Source organism: Aphis gossypii, chromosome 1 (genome assembly GCF_020184175.1).
Source record: "Aphis gossypii isolate Hap1 chromosome 1, ASM2018417v2, whole genome shotgun sequence".
Taxonomy (NCBI): domain Eukaryota; kingdom Metazoa; phylum Arthropoda; class Insecta; order Hemiptera; family Aphididae; genus Aphis; species Aphis gossypii.
Genome location: NC_065530.1, coordinates 84,377,344 through 84,392,986, shown reverse-complemented (window position 1 = coordinate 84,392,986; position 15,643 = coordinate 84,377,344). Strand labels below are relative to the sequence as shown.

The following is a 15,643-nucleotide window of genomic DNA, read 5'->3' as shown; positions in this document are numbered from 1 at the left end:
AGACCAGAAATCAGAACAAAAATAAAAATCATAATAGAGAAGCACTAATTTTTCAGACCTTTTAATTTCATGAATAGCTGTACAATATGTTATTTTTAATGAAGTTGTAAATGTTTTTTATATTCTTTAAGGTTTAACGTTAAAAGCATAATTAATTTTATTCAAATATATCTTTTATTATAAAAACGTAGGTACTTTTAAATTGTAAAGAAAAGAAAACATTGAAAATGTTGAGGAAATACAGGATTATAAATGATGCATCGAGTTTTGGAGTAAACAACGGAGAAGAATTATCTCAAGATAGAGATAGATGGAGGCAAGTGGTTGTTGTAGCAATAGACCTAAATGACTCGTAAAAGCCAATAAAAAAAAAAAGATATACAGTAAAAAATATATGAAATTATTTCAATAAAATTGTGTCTGATCACGAATACATTAAACTTAAGTCATGTTATATGTACAAGCCGAATTATTTAGGTACCTATTGTACATATCACAGCTGAGTCAAGTAGGGTTTTTCAAAAAATTAATTATTTTCACACAAAGTGATTATCTGTTTATATATTATAATATGACGATAAAGGTAATTACATTAAATATATAAATAAGTACTCCGTAAACATAATCGCTTGCTGACCATGATAGACCAATAATCAATAGAAATATCAATGTCGTTATAATACGTTTATCAATGGCAGAACAATTTATTTGATTCCTCCCTCTCCACAAAATATTTTCAAATAGTGGCTCTGTATATAATTTCAAAATATTATAGTCAGATATTGTATACAATAGGAATTTGTATAATATAGACTCTTATAAGATATATTTGATACTTAAAAGTTTTTTAAATTCATCTATACTTTGCTAAACATTTATGTACATATATAATATCTATGTACAATGTACATTGTACATATGTAATATATATTATAGCATGAACAATTAGCAAAAGTTTAATCTTTAATTTTTATTTGTGGAATTGTGCAGGTTTTACTTATAATATATTACAATATGGACTACGATTTATTGTAGTTACGAGCGGGTCATGTGTATTGTATAGATCATCGAATAGCTAATTGCAGCAGTGTATATTATAATAAACGATATGGGTACCTTCATCGAGCAATGGCTGAATGGCATTTGTGGTAATATAATCTTTCATGGTGTGAGGGAGGTGGGGGAGGGAAATTAAATTTTAAATAGAAACGAAACGTTTTTATTTACTAATAAAAAATGGTTATTAACCATACTACTATATGATGGCCAAGCTCTCTCCAGCATCCTTGACGTCATTGATGTGGTATATTACATACATATATTATTTTTTATAACATTTCATAATTGGCTGTATACATAATATGAATTATAACAATTCTTTTTTGTACTTTCAACTTTATAAATGTTTGCAGTTCGTATGATATAATATTATATCATTAATTATAATTTGATATGTTAACGAATGTTTGATTAATATACTATTTCTGTGATGCATAACTCAATGGCTATAAATGTTAAGTATTTAAAAAGTCATTATATTCATTATCTATAAATATAATATAATGTAAGCATAGCTATCGAAAATCTACTTTAGGATTTAATGTTATACTCTGATAAATGTATATGGATCTTTAAGTAGTACATGTAGAAGGACAAACGTCATATAATAATTATAATTCGATTTAAAATTTTTTTTTCTCTTAAATATTTTCAGACCTTGAATTTTATTAGTCTGGTGAATCTGTATTTTTTTTTTTTTGAAGGTTTCATGATGATATGTGTGTTTGAGTATATTGTATGTAATTTAAACGACACGTGATATGCCATCAACATTTATACGATATATCTGCTAATAATGGATTGATTTCTAACAATGAAACAATTCTACACACTAGGTTACCCAGACTGTTTTCATATTTTGATTTGAGTATTTCGTAATACTGATTTTCAATTCTTAGATATACATATATTATTACATTATGACATTGTAAAATCTTTCGCGATAATACAATCAAATTATCTGTCTGTACTATGTATAATGGACAGTGTATATAATACATATACATTATAATTTAAATGTACATTATACATAATATAATATATTATTGGATATGTTTAGATTTTAAAATAAAAAAAAAGTAGGTCAGGGCATTTCGGTGGTGGATGTTTGTCCATCGTCCCTTTGGTCCTCGGACAGGATAGTGTAACTTTACTGTAGATATTCGATTTGAATGAAATATGATTGCATTTGGTAAAAAACGATTCTCAGCGGACGAGAGGATCTTTTTTATTTAATTTTATTCGTTTCTATGGTGATACACAAAGCCATAATTATTTTACACCACATAATCGTGAAGTTGAACATTTTTTTTCCTTTAACCGCTTTTATTTTGAGTATCATTTCGAAAATCGAAAAATGACTTCTTTAAAATACCAGCTCAATAACATTACCTTTCAGAAAATATGCTACACTTGTACTTTTGAGCAAGTTTAGGGGGAGAAAAAGTGTTTACAGAATAAAAAAGAAATAAACATCATTGTAAAACCAATACATTCCTCGCTTCGCTCAGAATCTAAAATAATGTCAAATAACTTATTGAATTTCAGAGTATATAGTAGATAATGCAAAGTATAAGTATAGGGGACATAAACACTCAACCAGTTAGCTCATCTAATTATACGTCTATTACTTGTAATAATTACTATAAATTGAATAAAAAAAAAAAAAATAATAAACATTAATTTCTGGCTGATTAGTGAATAACAATTGGAGTACAGCACCCTAACTTTTAAAACTTCGTAATTTCTACAATTATTTAGCCGTATTTTGCTTAATGTCAGTCAAACGTTCGTAATTAGATAATTTTTATTTGAATTTTGCAATTTAATATTACTAACACCAATCATCTCGTAGATTATTTCACTTACGGTCGATAAAAATATATAAATATAATATTTACAGTTAAAATAGGTAAAATATCTTTCGACAATGTATCAAAAAATGTTGATGTACCGAGACTAGACTGCACATTGTTTATGTTTTTTTTTTTTATTGTGACGTTTTTATTTATATACACACATTATATAATATACAATTGCAGGAAAAATAGGATGGTAACTAATATAATTTATGACTTACGTACCTTTATCTACTAGGAAATGATTTTTTTTTCAATCAAGCGCTGAGGCTTATATAATATCTCTGTTAAACTCGTAAACGATTATACGCATATAACATTACTAATTATGTGTTGTAATAAATGGCTATTAAAATATTTTTTAATCTATGAAGTGATGTACAGATAAGATATAAAAGTAAAGACAATTACAATTCGTATTCAGATTTAATTCGATTAAAATTACAGTGGGTACTTTTACTTGGGATAGGTATGTCTAAAAAACAATAGCGTTAATTTATTTTAATATATTCGTGTCAATTTAGTCGTTGGACGCGAAAATTAATTAATCATTAATATTAATTAAAATGTACAAAACCGGTCTATAAGTCGCATTGTGTATGAACCATGTCATATATAGTCAGACGAATAATATTATCCACTGCAACTTTGGTGAATGTTAATTATAAACCTTTATAAAATTTGGTATTGAAACTTGATTTTGTAAAATAAGTATGAATTAAACCATTGATTATAAATTGTGATTGTTTAAATAATACAAAATTTAGGTTACATCGGAACTTTTATAGTTTTTTTTTTTTTAATGTTCCACGGCTTTTCTTTGTTATTATATATTATTGTTTAATATGTTAAAAATTCAAATGTATGGTTTTTCTTTTATATTTAGAATATGAAATGAATGTCGAATACACAATGTCACGATGTTCATTTAAATTATTTGTATAATAATATGTAGATAATATATAAGATATTACAGAATGTCGGGCGGAATTTAGAGTTTGATAAGAGTTAGAAAAAAAACAAAAAAAAACATTAAATGTACGATTTGTATAATATCATCTTGGCGTGCTATAATAAACTACGTATAATGTAAACACGAAACGACGTTATTGTGGCACTTTGTGGTAAATGACACGAGTGTGATATTCAAATGAACTAGCCAAGTATTAAAATACAGCACACAACAGACGACGACGATGATGACTCACCACCGCGTATAATTGCGTAAATATAAATAATAATATTATCGTATAATGTAAAATGTATTCGCGAACGACCGAATCGTATGGGAGTACCTATATGAACAGAAAATAGGGACAATATGGTAATTTTGTAGTAGGTGGTAATTATAATATTTAACGTTATTCGCGAGTTTTTTTTTTATCTACAGAAAACTCTGATGTAGCAAATATATGAGATAAAAGCGTAGACGGAGTAAATAAATATTACATTTTAAATCCCATACGAAATAATCGAAGTACACCGGACACGGGGCCATATGGTTTGAAGCGAATCCTTGGGGTTCAGAGGTCGTGCTTTTTTTTTTTTAATTTTAATTTTAATTTTTGCGTAACACAAAACGGTATTCGTTTTATAGTATAAGTACATTGACACACTCCAAGGCACAAGAAAACAATGTCAAACGCTGATCCACGTTGTTAATTATATACGTCTGTCGTGGTTTTTCAATAAAAATATATGCACATATATATGTGTATAAATATGCTTGTATAAGTGTTCTTTATTCGTATTCATAAATATAGACGTATAGGTACCTACGATTGTGAGTTTCACCTCGGCATGAGACTTATCGCAGAATATTGCCTTATACGCTGTATGATATGCCTACTAAGCCCTACTTTGCGCACTGACGTAATTGTATAAAACAAAACGAAACGTAATAATATTATGTAGCTATTGTTTGTGTGTACATTAAATATATTACGTTTAAAAAACACGCTCTGATGACGTTTGCTGAAATCCGCGATGCGCGAAGATCGCAACTCCTTGTTCAATGCGCGATCGTTGTTTCGCAAAACCAGAATTTTTTTGAAATCGTATTGTACAGCGTAGGGATACATCGTATCTATACACTTCGATATTGTATTGCATTAGATATTTATATAAATGCAACACGAAAGATAGTGAGTGGCATATTATACGGATTTATAGATATTCTCGAGTATACGTTTATAAGTTGATAATGATAAATAACAATGTAATATATCGTGCGTTCATTAATATAACCCTATATATTATCTAATTTCATGAAAAATTTTCATAATATGTAAATGTCTTATTCATTTAAATTGCATTGCTAATATCTATATTATATATCTAGTACTTACTGAACTCATAATTGCCATTTGGCCATTTTTATTTTTCAAACGACTTTGATATAATAAATAATAATTATAGTTTATAATATACTTATAGGTACTATTATCTTATTTATCATTGATATTTTATTTAACTCTATAGGTCAAGTAAAAAGTTATTATACTTGTATATTTTTGAAGCGTATTTGAATTAAAATTACTCACCCATTGATATGTATGTGTATGTTATTAAATGTGTTATATTTCACCTTATAGTTATATTTACCGTTCGATTATCATAATCATCTAATTAGAATCTTTAATCGTATAAAGTAATTTATGGTGATTCGTTTCGTGTTAAAACATTATAATATTATTAAATAATCTCAAATACAATCGTAACGTAAGATTTTTGATTTTTTTTTTCTCAACAGCTACGGGGAAAGGCCTGATAGTGGAATAATCAACTCACCTGGCACGACGGCGGCGCCCATTTGCTTGCTGCTCCTGGCCAAGGTGAGCGCGATCAGAGCACAGTCGAACAGCGGCTTGGTCAAGTGCGAGTACAGGTGAGCCACGGACGACGTGAACGCCGTGATGTCGTCCGTTAGCCGGTGGTCTGCATTCTCGATCCGGCCGTCCATGTTGCTTACCCTATAGTAAGTTTGGTCCTTGAAGTACATACCGTACGCGTGGTTGACAAGTCGAGTCCTAAACGAACAGAACCCATTGTCAAAACTCGTATATATTGTAAACGTATACATGACGAAATAAAATATATATTATGTATAGTAATATACCAGTATTTAAATATATATTATATATTAATTTGTATAATAATAAGTGGTATGTTCCTCCTATAGATAATATAATATGCATATGGTTTGTAACGAAATGCGATCGAAAGACATAATATAGTTATACGCAATTCAGGTCGTATCAGTATCCTCCTTACCACTAATAGCATCAAATTATAACAATATTGAATTATAACTTTAAGCTCGCATAATAATATTATGAATATTATTAGGTACATAGCTATTATAAAAACAATAAAAAATGAAATAATGTTATAATTGAATTCAAAATCGTCTAAATAGTGAATAGTTTTTCTTTATCATAATATGTACCCACAACCGCATAATATACTACTATGGCAACTGTCTAGTAGACTCTTCGTATACTGCATCAGTGAATAAGTACCTACCATGTATTGTGTACATAAGAAATACAATATTATCTAATATATATGTAACTGGCCGCGAGGTTCAACATCTTTTCCCAATCCCAAAAATATATAGCGTAAGTTTCAGCAACTTCAATTTTTCAAACTTATTTTCCCTATCCCTGACTCGGACCCCCCTCTGTAGTGTATTATTCACAGTATATTATAGTAGTTCTGTAAAGCATAGTAGCAGATGTAGTAGATCTTTCAATATTTTCGTTCCTATGCACAAAAATGCCGATATTTCTTAATACGTTGGTAACAATATTAATATCCGTCAACTATACAAGTAGTCAGTAGGTATTACTGTTTTTATAACTGAAATAATAAATTATAGTAACCCGTATATTAGGTATTAATCGTGTTTTATGGCACTTATATTCGATAAATTAGCTTTGTTTCCATCTACAGTTATGTTCAAATACATACCTAATATTGTTAACCAAATTTTAAACACGATAAGCCCTACCACTGTACATTAAAGCCACTCGATATTATATGCCGTAGTATTTGCAGGATTTGCAGTTATTTAGCGCTTGTATCGTACATAATATTATTATGATACCCGTCCTAACTCAAAATCACGGTGTGTGTACCTCAATGTATACTTGAAGTGTATTACAGGTAAACCAAGGCGCGTGAACTATAACGTTATGTGCGTGGATATAATCATAGTATGTAGAACATCTAGTTGTCGCATTCACATTGAACTACGACGACCGATTTATACGACTACGATTTTTGCGGTATAATATATGTATATATATATAACGTAGTTTTAGGTAGTCTATTACGTTATACTTATACACCATACCGTCATAATACCTTATACGCGTATAATAACTATTTAAATGTTTGTTTTATTCCATCAGTGCTATACGCGCGGAATGTATACAAAACAAACATTAAAAAAAAATATTTTACACCTTTTATCAGCTAAATTTACTAATGTGAACATAGCGGTTTGTTTGTTGTACATTAAAAACTACTAATGAGCTACTAGCTTAAATATAACAAATTATAATGAAAAAATAGTTTTAATAAACATTAGCTAATAGCTACTACCTAATAATTATGCGTTAATTCCTCGTGTTTTGATTAAAAAATAGACCAATAAATTGCAAACAATGCATTATCAATCATTAAACTTGTTGACATAATGAGGTTATTTTTTATTAGTAATATTAATAAATAATAAAATGAATTATTTTTTTAGGGTTATTAATAATTTAAAAGTAATGATACATGTCTATATTATTTATAGTGTATATGCCATTTTATAATATAAGTCCGAAAAAAAAACGCTTAGAAAAATTAACGTTTTGCATAGTTCATCGATTTAATATAGGTACATATGATTATGATGGTTTTTTCGAAAATTCACATAAAAGGATATTATACGTTAAATACAACTAACTCCGTCAAAAATATATTATATAAATATATTTTTATTAGGTATTAACAATTTGTATAAATTACTCCAGCTAACTACTCATATGTTGTCGGTAATATTTCTCGCTTAAAATTAATTTGTGAATAAATTGAACCGAGTATTACACATTTACAAGTAAGTAATAAGTTTTGAAAATATGTCTATTTAATTAATTCGAATTAAGGTAAGAACTTTTTGATGAAAAATAAAAACATTTAGTTTTTAATAAACCATAAAATATTAATAACAAAATATGACGAATTTATTATTTTTTATTAAAATACATTGCATTTAAAAGTAACAATAAATCATTACAATCGAAAAATATCATTTAGCCGAGAGAGCACGGTTTACTAAAAGTATATTATTATATATTATAGAGTATTTCATTAAAATTTGAAGTGCTCGTAAAAAAAAAAAAGATTATGAATAATATTTTAAATATAAATGATTGAGTATTATGCTGATATAAATATTACTTAATTATTAGTATTAAAATTCAAAGTTTTATGAAAACTCTTAAAAACTAAATGGCTTCTATTAAAACAAACGTAAAAATTATAACTTTTTAAAATAAAAAATAATTGTATTGTTCTAAAAACAATTAGAAGTAACAAATTCAAATTTTAACAATAAACGTTCACAAACATTTTTTGAGCTTATATTGTTAGTTATTAAATAATGTTAGGATCGCATATTAGGTACTGTAATTTGTTAATAAATTAATAAACATTGAATGGGTATCATAAAAGTTGGTCAGGATATGATCAACAATTATTCTTATAGCTTAAGCACTCGTCTGAATCAAATTTTAAAGTTAAAGCATTTACAACACAAATTCTGACTTTTAGTTTTCGAAATTTTTGAATAGTTATATCTTATTAATTGGATACTATAACCTTTTTAATATACGTATATTATATAAGAAATTGTATGTGTTTCCATAAATTTATAATCGATATTTTTTTGAAAATTTAATCACGTTTATAATAAAATTATATATGAAAAAAAATAATAAATGGTAGAATTATAAACTTTTAAAAATATAGTAGGTACGATCATTTTTCATCCAACATCAGGTTAGATTCTAACTGGTACTTTGAGTGCTTTTAGCGTGCATCGTTAAGAAGTCGGTTTACCGTAGTATTTTCTATCAATATACGTAAAATACTGTGAAACTAAGTTTTAGAGAATTATTCCATCTGTCTTCTTTACTTCTTTGAAAAAGTGATTACTTACACAATAAACAAAACCCCAATGTCGGAGTAATATATTCCCATCTCCTATCACATTCTCAAAAGCCATTTATCCGATCTCGTTTATCCAGTACACTTGTCTGTAATATATTTCAAAGTCTAATATTTGTTAAGCCATTTAGCCATCAAATTACATTTCCACCAAATAGCATACAGCCTTTATACTCATACGTTACGTTTGTATATTAGTATTGAAAAATACAAACATATTTGTATATTAATATAAACAAAAACCATAAAATATTTTTTTAATATTCTTATATACTTCTCCATTGAATTTGGAAATTTCCCCATGCGTGAAATAATTCGATACAGTAATAATGTAATATTGGTTATTTATAATATATTATTTTGGTTGTACATATTTGCGTTTAATCAGAGAATACTTTCTAAGAACTCATCAGTGTTTATAGATATTGTTAAAAACAATAAAGCTATAACTTTAATGAGCTTTTGTTTCCATTAACTGAATACGTCGAAAGATCACCTATAAAAACATCACCCGCCTATCTTTGATTTTTTATCAGCTGCAGCAGAATCAGTATAATGCACTTGCAGATTTACCGAAAACCAATAATAATATCAATAGTTTATATGGATAATTTTTTAATATTTATTACCCGCACGTCATTTAATCACAGTGGTTTATTGAGATTCTAAAAATAGATCATCGTATCACCAAGATACAAAATAAATAATCTTATTACTGAACAAGAACCATTGGCAAATAAAAATAAATTGAAAATATCGTACCTACATTATACGAAGAATTTGACCTCGCAAACGTGTACATATACTAATATATACGGAATCACTCATCATTTATTATTTATAACTAAAAAATATTTAATAAATAATTTATCGCTTCTGATTATACTGATACATTGTAATATGGTTAAACAAATATAATTTGTATTTTTCAATACAAACGCAAACCAAACGTAACCCGATAATGTAGCGCAGTATTCGGTGGACATTTCATTGCATTATTAGATTAAACGCGACAATAAAAGCAATAAATGGGAAAAACGTCCTAAGAAAATAGCTGTGTATATAATTTGCGTGTACATAAAAATATATTCATACGTAATAATGTATGAGTATGAGTATATAATATTATATTCAGTAAAGGCATTATTATTTAGAAACATTAAATATAATTAAAATCATATTGGAATTTGTGAAGAACCAAAATGGATTACTATATATTCGTATTATTAAATATTTATTTCATTATATTTTTACAATTTACTGGTTAATAGTTTGCTTGTGAAGTTCAACCATTATTCATTAATTACATATTCATAACTAAAATAATATTTATTGATTTTCGGTTTCTATAGACCCAAGCCGTAAAGGTGGTTATTGTAACTTTGTATACAGATATACTGACGTGGATATCTCGTCGGAACACTTCAATACGTTTTAAATGATACATCGAATTTTTTTTGCCGGTATTACGTACGGCTTGAATGTATATTTAAGAAAATGTGTACTTAGACCTATATATTATAATATAAACAAAAAATAAAAGTCGTGCAACACATCAATCATTTAATCGAAACGTGCTCATTCACTCTCGTAGTCTCGTATAATGATAAATTGCAAGTTGTACCTTGTACAAATAATAATATATAAGCCTACACATAGTACCTATACATTTCACGTGTATTATAGTACTATATATTTTAATGCACGTATCTATCTTGTTCACGTATACACCGCAGGGAAGTAAAATAGCATAATCTAAATAATAATAATATTTTGGTTATTTTGTTCTGCATGACGTAAAATAGTGCCTAGTGCCTACATTTAATATAATAGGTACACGAAGAAATATTAGTAATGTGAACGCCACAATAAAAAAAAAAAAAATACGAAATTTATTATAATTATAATTTTTAATAATTATATTACAAATTGGTTAGGTAGTATTATTATAATAGGTGCTTCACTAATGGTGATGGAAAATAATAATAGTGAAATGTTTAATTAAATATTAAAATATATTTTGAGGAAAATATTTAATGATAGAAGAGTATCTATTGAACAGATATTTCATTCTACAGGTAATCAAATATTTGTAATCCTAATAATTGTCACTAACGTAAATAGTTATAGTGTTTTCTTAGACGCATGACTTGTCATGCAGGACCAGTAGCTGTCGATTATTTTCGTATACAAACGTAATATTGTGGTAGCGCGTGTGCTGCAATGAGTGTAATTGCAAAAAAAAAATGCTTGCAAAATAATTACAGTAATTAAGTTGAGAAAACAACAATGAATGGACCTGGGCTCATCTTCACTATTACACAATACATACGCGATTACAAACATAATTTCACAATAAAATAGACAATAGTACCATAGTGATATGTACGTGGATAAACATAGTTAAATCTTTAGTACAGTTACGCTTGTATTATAAGTAGCAAATCATCGTTTTTTAGTAACCACCTCATAAAGGGCTGATTTTCGAAGTGATTTTGATTTATTTTTAGAAATATCAATCATTCTCTTAACTTTGTACAAACTCGTTTTTTATGTTAAGGTAAATCTTAAGTACCTACTTTTTGTATACATAAATTTTACAACAGATATAAAACAAGACAAACATATTATTATTTAACATAATATAAATAATGGTATAATATTATAAACATACTGCTGCAGTAATACTTTAGATTAACTTTACAAATATTTGTGAGTGAATGTATATTTTAAACAACACTTTATTTGGGTTCATTTTTTTGTAATAAGATTGTGGTGAACTATCTCGTTAAATTTTCTATTATTAGTTTTATAATGAATGTATTTTATCGACTACTATGGTTGAATATTTGACTAGTTATTGAATAAATTGGAATATAATAATCGTTACTAATCAGTAAACATGCGAGTCAAACTATTCGAAGTACAAACTAATAAACATTGAATAGTTAGTTATTACTTATTAGTCATTAACAAGTATACAATATAATATATTACACGATACACAGTGATATAAAGGAAAACCTAATGTAGTAATTTTAATTCTAATTGATTTAAGAGCGAAAAATAAAACATAATTATATACATATAAAACAAAAAGGAAATGTTAAAGTGTTAAGTTAAATTTTGGCTAATAACGTTTTCAAAAATAATGAGAGATAAAAAAAAGCAAACACTAAACACCTAATTTCATCTGCACCAATTAAAACTTCCATTATATTTTTTTTAAAGAACTCATGTATTTTCGTGTCGAAAATTCGCTGCAATAATAATAATATGTTATAATATGAGGTTACTTTATATCACAATAAAATTTAAGTTAATTTCAACGAGTAGTTATTAGTTATTATACCTACGCATTTATTTGAAAATAAAACAACGACGACGACACACTGTTTATTGTTACACATTTTACACATTTATTACACCGTGTGCGGAAAAATTCGAGTAATTATATTCGAAACGTGTCACCACGTTGTCATTGTAATACAATATTATAATATCATATTATATTCACAATGCGTATACCATAACTGCTACTACGGATTGTCACGAAACGCGATGCGGAAGTTTATAATATTTATTATACGGCAAAGATGATGAACACCGGACAAATGATATGTAAAGCTTTTTACCGAAGAAAATATTATAATTGGAATGTAAGCATGAGGCATATTTTTTTGGAGAGTTTTGGGCGATATAATCCTCCACAAAAAATCCTGGATTATACAATTGATTTTCATCATTACCCCTTCATATCAAACTTTTTTTTCAAATTTAACATATAAAATACGATGTACCTATAATTATAATATTGCATAATATAATATATTATATTATGCGAATTACAGTTGGTCTGTCGGCCGATCTAAGTTTTAATAATAGTAGGTACCTATATACTACACTGTGTATAATAAAAGTATAAAACACATTAAATAAGTAATTAAATAAAATAACGTTTTTTCATCAAAGGTGGATTGTAGAATTACTTCCGTATTATTTGTCATAGTACAGATTTTGTATAAAAAATACCATGGCTCGGTCCCCTTCCCCTTTATAAACATAAAAATTAAATTGAAACAATTAAAGTAAATATAATTTAAAAAAATAAGTGGAGTTAATTTTAACTAAGTCATTTTATTTTTAAAAGAAGCAGTTCTTACTTGATGAGTTAACATTTGGTCTGTGATTATCTGCTATTATATTATATATATACGTGTTGTAGTCACGTTAAGTTAAAAAGTAAGCTCTGCGGATTCACAGTTTATAAAAACCAGTTCTTTTTTCGCTCTTTTTTTTATTTATTACAACGCTTGCGTAGAAGCATTATAATGAAATACATACGTATTCTAATAATGTTTTATCATAGTATGTTCGAGGTCAAATATACCACAGCCGTTTTTGACCGAATACATTATATTATTATATTATATTTTACCATATTATTTTAAGCCTCAGTGTTCGTGTGTATGTATACCATGCAGCTGTATCCGGTGAACAAAATTGGCTATGTAATTATTATTACTTTACTAGACTATGAATTGTTGGTCTTGTATAAAGTGTATACAAAATTAAAAATATTTGCACATGATTATTTTAGTTTGATAGTCGTAGAACCGTATAATTCCTCGAAAAGAGGACTAACTATATGGCACCTACAATATTATACTGTTTATAAAATAAGAGCAGTTTATAAACATAATACTACAATCTGATATATACCTAACATATTTACATGTATTGTTTTTATTTTTATTTTTTTAATGATATAAGTATAATATATTTATGAATTTCCAAAGATATATATAATATCTTAGTAAACCCCTCTGTAGTTAACAGCCTTAGTTCTACCTAACATAGTATATGACAAATGTCTTAACTTAGGTTACTAATATCACGCATGCTAAGAATATTATTTTTAGCCTTTTAACATTCAGACTGAATTCATAGTAATACACCAATAATACCCTCAAACGGCTATATCATGTACGTAGAAACAAATATGCTAAATTTTTCTTTTAAAGTAATAAAAAGTTATTATGATGGAATTTGATAAAAGTATTTTTCATACCATATAATATATTTGCATTCATATAATATGACAGTTTTTGATTAGTTTTTAGGATTGAGAGCTACTAAATCCCTTATTAGCAGCTACAGCCGTGGACCATATGCATAATATACGTACAATTTATTATTGCAAATGAAGAGATAGCTTCAAATAAAAAGTTGCAAGGATGCATTTATTTTTTGTTTGTACTAAAAATTAAAATATAATCACAAATTTAACTTGATGTAAAACTGTGAAAATGTTAGCAATATAATTTTTGGGAGATGACGCAGGGTGATATTCTTAAAAATAATAAGTGTATAGTATATGTATACAAATCGTAGTTGGTATTCATATGTTGACCAAAAAATGTGAAGGGATGGATTCATGGATTCATTCCAAGTTTTCTACCACCACGTACGATATTACATATCTACTGCATATGCCTATTACGAGTGAAATTATTGCTCAAGTATTGAAATATACCTATGTCGTTTCCACAAAAATGACAAGACGTTGATATTCAGTAATCGGTTGTTAAATAGTAGGTATAAATTTACTGCATACACCTATTTAAATGTAGACGGTAGTAGCAGAAAAAAATAAAAATGTTTAATATTTGTATTCACAGGTATGCACTAATATAACAATACACATGAGTACACAAACATGTAGGTTTATGCACGATTTGTATACTGCATTATAATAATGGTATGTAACCGTAGATTTCACGTGTACGAGTCAATAAAACGAGTCGCGGACAACTGAGTTTAGTTAGTATTAGTTATTATATACGATCCACTTTTTACAAATTTATTTACAGATAGATCATATACCTAGGAGGAGATATAAGGAGTGCATAACCCCTTTAAATTTTATTTCAAAGATACATCTTTTATCGTTATCAATAAATAGTTGCAAAAATATCTACAATGCGGAAGATCACTTAATTCACTAACTCGAATAAATAACAATTAATCCAACATCAATCATACAGAATTTGCACTATAATAGTGAAAAATAATTATTTTATAAATTGTGTTATAAAAAAATTAAAATTAAAATATATAATAAATAAACTAAATACACAGTTAGTTTACAAAAACAGTTCAATAATAATATATTTTAGTATCTAATTATACTATATTATATATTATTTTTATAGTATTTTTAAAATTGCAATTAGTATTTAGTTTATATTTATAGGCCTTTTATTAAATACATATTTTATGACTATAACCTCTCCTTTTTTAATCCTATTGAGGATGTATGAATAATTATTGTGCTTTATATAAGTTACCCATGTCCATGTGCCTCTATTGATTATCTATTGAATGAATCGGTTTACGTACCTATACTATATAGGTACATAATACAATAATTACGCACGTTTTTGAAATCTTAAAAATCCTAAAAGTATTGTTTGCAAAAATAACAAAAAAAGCAACTAACA

The 15,643-nt window shown here is 27.1% G+C and overlaps 1 protein-coding gene and 1 long non-coding RNA gene across 2 annotated transcripts in view; one reads left to right on the top strand and one right to left on the bottom strand.

The window, feature by feature from the left end:
• Positions 1–5,805, top strand: part of LOC114125112 (uncharacterized) — a 38,484-nt gene extending 32,679 nt beyond the window's left edge. The window contains exon 3 of the long non-coding RNA XR_003592495.2: positions 5,671–5,805. This is a non-coding gene — a long non-coding RNA (uncharacterized LOC114125112). The remainder of the gene's footprint in view (positions 1–5,670) is intronic.
• LOC114124850 (ATP-binding cassette sub-family D member) overlaps positions 1–15,643 on the bottom strand; it is a 48,049-nt gene that overhangs the window by 15,407 nt on the left and 16,999 nt on the right. The window contains exon 2 of the mRNA XM_027988319.2: positions 5,709–5,947. Coding sequence (XP_027844120.2) covers positions 5,709–5,947 — 239 coding nt within the window. The remainder of the gene's footprint in view (positions 1–5,708; positions 5,948–15,643) is intronic.